The following is an 8,217-nucleotide window of genomic DNA, read 5'->3' as shown; positions in this document are numbered from 1 at the left end:
TTTAGACATAAAGCGATTCTGAGTTAAGATTGTAAAAGCCGGAAAATCGGACTGACATAAACGATAGAATAAAAGCGATGTTAAGGAAATAAACGAATGTAAAAGACGAATACAAGAACGATAAGAAATCGTATTCGCAAAGAGACATGGAGTCGAGATATGATCTATTTCCTTAACTCAAAATATTCGCTCCGTTAGTGAGACGGGACTGTACGAATATAGAGTCCCATGATACAACCATGGCAGACGAATCATGCCTCACTCGTGATCGCCCTATCGAACTATAAACTCTACGAAACACTCTCTAGACTTACGTTAAGGGATCTGGTGATTTTTGGTTGCGTAAAAACTTTTTGAGAAATGAAGGAGGAGACGAGTTTATAAAGAAGAGAAGACGAGCCACTTTCCGTAACTGATGCCGCACGTGCGCGGAAATCTCGCGAGGATCTCGGAGGCGAGGCGTTACGAAACTTCCTCCGCAAGATCTTTTCTCGTTTAAACTTATCGTCAAGAAGAGAGACAGCGTGTTGTTTTTAAACGAACTACGTGTTGTTTAAAATAAAATGCATGTCGTTTTTCGGGAATTAAATGGCAAAACGTCGAGCTTAACTTGGTCCAAAATAAAATATTTTTATCGGGCTGGAAACCAAAAACCAAAGACCAAGACCCGGGCCGGCCGAACGGCGGCGGCGCGCGCGTTGGGGGCGAGCCTATCCTCTCATGTGCGCTATTTGAACAAGAGTTAGAGTGAGTACATATATATACGCCTCATTTGTTCCAGTTCTCCCCGATGTGGGACTTTCTCTCCTTCGATTCATTAATCATCATGCCTCAAAGGCTTATTAGATGATTGGCCCAATGGCCCATTTCGTTTTCACATATAACCAATAACATATTGGTCCAACAGTTACTTCCGGGCTTCGTTTATTAGGTCCACAAGAAGCTGGGATTGTGTTTCTTAGCCAGGTATGTTCTCACTGAGTCAAAAAGATGAGTAGTAAGCTAATAATATGCATGTGCTATGTTGCATTTCTCATGATTCGGTATTATCTTTTGGTCTTGTGTAGGAGTTGATTGCAGCTCTTCTTGCATGTTCCTTCTTTTGTCTGTTCCCTGAAGTTGGCAGACGCTTAAAGCATCTTCAAGGAATCAACTTTGATGAACTGTTTTGGTATGTTGGCTCCATCCTTATCCTCACAAGTAACAATTACACTTCCCAAAGTTACAAATCCTTCTTTTGTGTGTTTTCAGGTCTCTGTATACACGTCAGTGCATGAAACAAGAAAGCAAAATAAGGTGCATTGTCCATTACTTTGAAAGGGTATGTCAATGTATGCCAAGAGGCTTTGTTTCATTTGAAAGGAAAGTTCTTCCTCTGGAGTACAATCCGACCTATGTCTCTTATCCTGAGGCTGAGTACTGGGCCAAATCCACCACCCCGCTTTGTTCCGTTCAGGTAAAGTTATGTTACGTTAGATGGATGGATTTCCAACGTAAAACCATTTGGTGATATGTAAATTATATATTACCTAAGATTCCTTCCAATTCCAATATGGATGTCCTAATACATAGCAACATGTTAAGTGTTCTTTACTTCCAACTCCATTCTCTTGACTCATGTCTTTACTGGAGAGTAGGTTCACTCCACTGGAGTTATAGAAGACCAACCCGGTGAAACTCTTGAGGTAGAGTTTGCTGATGAATATTTTGGAGGTCTTACTCTTCGTCATGGATGTCTACAGGTCTGAAAATGTTACTACCTTCTTTCATGTTATTCTGAATATGATGATATAATGTACTGAAGACACCTTTCTATATAGGAAGAAATAAGATTCATGATGAATCCAGAACTCATAGCTGGAATGTTATTCTTGCCTCGTATGGATAAAAATGAAGCAATTGAGATTGTTGGTGCTGAAAGATTTACACTATACACAGGGTAATTAACTACCAATTAATTAGATATAATAATTTTATTGTTATAATAAGTTCAATAAAACATGGTTCAGGTTTGGATCTTCCTTCCAATTTGCTGGTGATTACTTAAACAACAAGGAACTAGAAAGGTACATGAGGCGAAGAACTAGAGTTGTAGCTATAGATGCCATTCCTCGGCCAGGAAGGAGACAGTACAAACCTGATGGCCTCCTTCGGGAGGTTAACAAGGCTTTTACTGGATACTTGCATCAGTGTAAACATCAAGCGGGTACTCTTCCATCATCAGCTTCAGGGAGCCAAGTTGTAGAATGCTCGGAGAGATTGTGTATTGATCATGAAGAGAAGAAGATTGGTGTAGCTACAGGGAACTGGGGTTGTGGTGTGTTTGGAGGCGATCCAGAAGTAAAGATCATGCTTCAGTGGCTTACCATTTCACAGGTATGCTTCTCTATTCTCTTGTAAAAAATAGTTATCATTCTATAACACTCTCAATCTACTTTCTCCACAGTCTGGAAGACCATTCATGTCGTACTACACATTTGGACTCCAAGCCTTGCAAAAAGTCAATCAGGTTATTAGACTATCTCAACACCTTAAGAAAGCATGTTATCTATATATAGTATGAGCTTTTCAGGTTGTCAATCAGGTCTGCAAGAAATGAATGTAGGAGAACTGTGGAGTAAGCTAGTGGAATATTCTATAGAGAGGTTTAGTAGAAGAACAAAGCTTGGCTTCTTCTTTTGGCTCATAACCTCTCACTCTCTTCCACCAATTGAGTAAAAGCTTACAATGAAGTCAGTTTAACTGTCACTCATCAAGTGTTGTTTCTTTGCTGCTACGTAGGATTATCTCTCCTTGTGTAATTAATTTGTTCATCATCCTGGTCAAAGCATCTATTTAATGATTACTGAAATACAAACTGCCAAAAATAAACATTGTCTATCATCCGTTTAAGGAAGCTATAACACTCCAAGAGTAGTAGTGTACCAAAAAATCCAAAACAATAAAAAAACCTTTTGAATGCCTAACTAAGAAATAAACTACTTGCATGACGCGGCCAATAGAGAGCTAATGGTTTAGAATAATACAAATTAAAGATTTAAGTCACATAGAGCACAGCTGTTTTCCCTCCAGGAACCTCCAGGATACTAGCGAGGGCTCAGTGAGGAATTCCTGTGAGGTCTCAGTGAGGGACGCGAGTGAGGTACTCCTAATATGATGAGTCTCTTGTACAGCCTCAAGATCAGAATCCATCTCAGTGCACTCTTCAGGTGGTGTTCTGTTTAGATCCAAACCACCCTCGAGTAGGTTGAGGTTGCCAGAAGAATCATTTGTTATGATTTGAACACAAACGCGAGGAGTTCTGCTACTCCTTATAAATTGATAAAGTCTCCTGTTTGCCTCTTCACACGCAAACGGATTCTCCTCAGAGATTTCAACCATATCCATGGATGAAGATGTAACTGGAACCAGAGCTAGAGCCATACCTTGTTCATCGTGAGTGGGAAGATCGAAAGCAAAGTAGAGAGTCCCATCACGGGAATGGAAGGACCAGAGGGTAATAGTCTGGTTCGTGTGGAGGTCGTTATCGCGGACAACCTGGTTCCAACCAGTACACAAGGCGTAGTTGAAACTAGAACTCATCTCCCATATCCTCAGGTTAAGCTCCCATCCCTTGTTATTACCATTACGACGTAACAAGATGACATCAACTCCTTTCATTTTCTCATCAACGTTAACTCCTTTTTTAACATCTCCCTTGTGTTTGTGATGCTCCTCTAGGATCTTCCACTCTGCCTCGGTCAAGAAGTGCATATCAGCCATTTGGTTAAATGGCATCAAGAGACGTCCTTGGTTTGATGTCAGATCGGTCTTCGTCATCGCCTTCTCAAATATCATCTTCGCATCCCCCTCACGACCTTTGCTTGTCTTCATTAGGTCAATCACCCATCCCGGAGTCACCACCGGTGGTTCTCTTCTAACCGGTTCCTTTCTAACCGGCGCCTTTCTTTTAACCGGTCTCTTTCTTTTCTTAACCGGAGGTTTGATTTCTCTAATAGGTTCTGCTCTGATGGGTTCCTCGCTAGACTCCACACGACGCCTCTTGGACGAAGAAGAAGAAGAAGAAGAAGAAGCAGTGTTTTCTTGATCATCATCTTCAATCTTTCGCTTGCCTAGCAAGAAAGTGTTGGTGGCAGCACTAGTAATAGTCTCGATCATGATCATGTTTCTCTCTTGCACTTCTTGTCCTTGTTTCGCTCTTGTTTCATCGTCACCGCAAGCGAGAAGCAACGCCGCAAAAAGATCAAAGCATCCCTCGCTGAGTTTGTTAGCATCATCATCATTGGTCGCCATCTTCCTCTCAAAATTTTCTGAGTTTCTTTTCTTTTCTTTTCTCGGCGGTGAATCAAAATCTCTCAGGAGAAATATAATAAACAAGCAAATAAGAAGATGCTAATGAGAAAGGAGGGTGAGAAAGGGACTCAGTTTATATAGCTATTTCATTGACCTATTCCTACACGGACCACCTAAAATGCTAATTTCCTTTTTCTTTGTTAATCCGTAGTTATCTTCGCATTGTTAAACGGTAATAATAATATAAGTTTGAACATAACTAAAGCTAAAAGTGAATCTCAGAGAATTATCTTTAGTGTAAGTAAATCTCAGGAGATTCTCTTTAGTCAACTTAAGTCCACGCGCGCACTGCACATTTTTAACTTGTGTACTTATCTAAGTTATCTGACAGCTTTATTTACGATTCTATCCCAATCAACAAGATTGGACTGGACTGTTCTTCTAATTCCTTACATTAAAGCAAAACTTGGGCTACAAGTTTTAGCTGCGGAGACTAAAAGAACAAAAAATTGTATAAAATCTATAAAAAAACACCAGTAAAAAAAAAAGATAGGGATGATCATGAAATTATCCTATTTATGATTTTAAATTTGAAATGCAACTTATTTTCTTTTTCGCAACTACGATTTCAAATATAGTACGATAATTATATTCCCAATCTAATGAGAAACTATATTTTCAAATAAATAAAACTTAAATTTGAAAATATAATTATAGAATTATTTATATTTGAGATCAATATATTTTGTTAAATATAATTGTATGTTTAATGTAAATTTATGTTTTTAGTATTCTAAAATTTAAAAAAAAAACTGATAACATTTTTAAAATATCATAATTTTCCTTTGTAAACCTTACAAAAGGGGATTATGTAAAGTAATTTTATAAAAATCAATTGTATGCAATATTTTATAATTATGTTTTAAAAGCTATATTAATATAATTAAATAATTTGGTTTCATCATTTGAAACTTATTTTCAGATAAAAAATATATAATTTAAAATATATAACCAAAAGTATTTGTGATTTACTTTGGTGATTTAGGGTTAAAGTTTGGAAAATATAAAGTTTGGGGTTTAGAGTTAATTAAAGGATATATGGTTAAGTTTAAGGTTTGGAGTTTAAAAAAGAATTTTATTTATAGTGTTAAGGTTAATTAATTGAAAATATAAAATGTTTTGGAGTTTGGAATATAAGAAGTTTGAATTTAAATATAAAGGTTTCTGATTAATGTATGGTATATGGTTTGGGTATAATTTAGGTTGAAGGAGGCATATATTTATAATAGAGTTTTAAAGTTTGTATTTAGAGTTTATGATTTTAATGAATGTTTAGGGTATAAATTTTGATTGAAAATTTAAAAGATTCAATTTTGAGTAGTGTAAATTTAAGATTTGAGGTTATAGTGTGAAAAGATTAGAGTTTTAAGTCTTATGTTTAGAGTTTAGAATTTTTTAAAAAGTTTAGGGTTTCAAATTGCTATAGCCACAAAATTTTGAGAATAAAATTTGAAAATATTTGATTTGTAGTTTATGTGTTAAGATTTGGTGTTTAAGTTTGAAAATATTAGTTTTAGTGTTTAGATTTATGGTTTGTGGTATAGTATAGGGTTTGAAGTAAAGTATTGGGGTTTGGGGGATAGAGTTTGGAGTTTAGATATAGGGTTTGGAGTTTAATTTTGAATTTAAGATTTATAAATTGTAAAATTAATTATTAAGTATAAATATTAAGAATTAGTTATAAAGTTAAAGTTATAAAACTAAATACGTTTAAAAATTACAATTGTGTTAGATATAAAATTTAAGTGTATTATTTGGCGTATAGTTTAGGTTTAGAGTTTTAGTGTTTGAAGTATAATAATTGAAAAATGAATTTTATTAGCGTATGAAAAATGCTATCTTATGTCATTGATAGCTTTATTGAAATCGCTTAAATTATGTATTTGGCGATGAAGTCTGATTTTCAGCCAAGTATTAGCGGTATAGTAATTTTCTGCTTCCACTCACTAATTTTTCAAAAGAGCGTTAATTAAGTGTTATTAGTATAAACTAAAATCAGAAATAAAACAATGATATTATATTATGCTATCAAATCCCTTTTTGTAGTGACATTAAGCAGAAGTAATGTATTACACTGTATTATATTTTTAAATAAACAGTATAAAAAACGAACCATATCAATGATATAATTTTAAGTGTCTATGAGAGAGAGAGAGAGAGAGAGAGAGAGAGATTGTGAGAGAGAGAGAGAGTGAGAGTGAGTGTAAGAGAGATTGACAGAGAGAGAAAGAGATAGTGAGAGTGAGAGTGAGAGAGAGTGTGAGTGCGTGTGTGTGTGCAGGGGCGTCCCTGAACAGAGCATAGTAAAACCTGGGCCTACGGCCTCCACTTTCAAAAGCTTCATTTTAATTGTTTTTATATAATTAGCATTATTTATATGTACATTGTATTGAAAAAAAAAACACTAATAAAAGTTCAAAATTATCGTGAGATCTGCGTTTGACATAAGTAAATCTTATTTTTATATAAGTTTTTATTTTTATTTTTATTTTTCTTTTATCTCTCTGAGGATTCAAAAGTTTTTCTATTTCTTCTAATTTATCATTTTTGCTTGTATTTTATACTTTTATAATATAGATGTGGGCCCCTATTTTGGTTTTAGAGAGAGAGTGTGAGTGTGTGTGTGTGTGCAGGGGCGTCCCTGAATAGAGCATAGTGAAACCTGGGACTACGGCCCCCACTTTCAAAGGCCTCATTTTAATTTTTTTTTATATAATTAACATTATTTATATGTACATTGTATTGAAAAAAATGAAAATACACTAATAAAAGTTCAAAATTATTGTCTGCATTTGATATAAGTAAATCTTATTTTTATATAAGTTTTTTTTTTTTTCTTTTATCTTTCTAACGACTCAAAAGTTTTTCTATTTCTTCTAATTTATCATTATTTGCTTGTATTTTATACTTTTACAATATAGATGTGGGCCCCTATTTTGGTTTTAGAGAGAGAGAGAGATTGACAGAGTGAGAGAGAGATTGACAGAGTGAGAAAGAGATAATACACTATTCGGTAAATAGAATAGTATAATACTCACTCCTTTCAATTAGGATAAAAGTTTTTAGAAAATATATTTTACAAAGATATAATTTTTACATTTTTATGTAGAAATTATAAACTTTGAAAATTTTAATTGAGTTTATCGAATTGTTATTGGTTGAAAGGTATCGGAAGCTGATAATTATAAAAAACAATAATAATTTAATGTGTTTTCTTAATATGTGTAAAAACACTAAAAATCTATCTTTAAAAAACAGAGGTAGTAAAAAAAGCCATGTCAATACATGCATGCGTGTGAACCTTCATTAACCCAAACATGTATTCAATATTATAGCAAAATAATAGCTATTATAGAAACAGGGAATTGCAAAATCCGAATACACGATAGCTTACTACTCAACATATAAATCAAGTGCATTATTCTATTCTAGTATGATTCATATATAGTATAGTATAACTTTCGTCATTGTGTCCGACAATGTTTAAAAAAATCATATGTAAAAAAATCTGTATGTTCTTACTAACATAATTATACTATCTCCAGTCAGGACCCTTGATGTCATACAACACATTTGGCCTCAAGCTTTTCAAAATGTCAAGCAGGTTATTAGAATGCCTAACTCATTGAAACAACATCACTATTTCAAGACCTTAAGAAAGCATGTTATATAGAGTATTAGGTGATTGAAAAGTTAGGTTTGCACGAAATGAATGTAGGAGAGCTCTGGAGGAAGCTAGTGGAATATTCTACAGAGAGGTTTAGTATAAGAACAAAGCTTGGCTTCTTTTCTTAGCTCATAACCTCACTCTCTTCCGCCCAGGCACGGAGTCCGAGGCAGCCGCTCAACAAGCTTTCTCCACCA

General features: G+C 34.7%; 1 protein-coding gene across 1 annotated transcript; it reads left to right on the top strand.

Moving 5' to 3' along the window:
• The first annotated feature begins 360 nt into the window (after window positions 1–360).
• On the top strand, window positions 361–2,599 carry LOC106339057 (probable poly(ADP-ribose) glycohydrolase 2). The gene is made up of 9 exons (XM_013777886.1): window positions 361–376; window positions 908–966; window positions 1,068–1,171; window positions 1,363–1,456; window positions 1,638–1,742; window positions 1,821–1,939; window positions 2,010–2,376; window positions 2,447–2,509; window positions 2,573–2,599. The coding sequence occupies exons 1-9, from the start codon at window positions 361–363 to the stop codon at window positions 2,597–2,599; spliced, it is 954 nt and encodes a 317-aa protein (XP_013633340.1).
• The last annotated feature ends 5,618 nt before the right edge of the window (window positions 2,600–8,217 follow it).

The sequence above is a fragment of the Brassica oleracea genome, chromosome C4 (genome assembly GCF_000695525.1).
Source record: "Brassica oleracea var. oleracea cultivar TO1000 chromosome C4, BOL, whole genome shotgun sequence".
Lineage (NCBI taxonomy): Eukaryota > Viridiplantae > Streptophyta > Magnoliopsida > Brassicales > Brassicaceae > Brassica > Brassica oleracea.
This window is presented reverse-complemented; position numbering and strand designations above follow the sequence as displayed.

Bases quoted from the DNA above. Each gene is read 5' to 3' on its own strand.
- LOC106339057 (XM_013777886.1), top strand. The intron at 967-1,067 runs GTATGTTCTCAC...GGTCTTGTGTAG, and splicing joins GGATTGTGTTTCTTAGCCAG to GAGTTGATTGCAGCTCTTCT. The intron at 1,743-1,820 runs GTCTGAAAATGT...CTTTCTATATAG, and splicing joins TTCGTCATGGATGTCTACAG to GAAGAAATAAGATTCATGAT.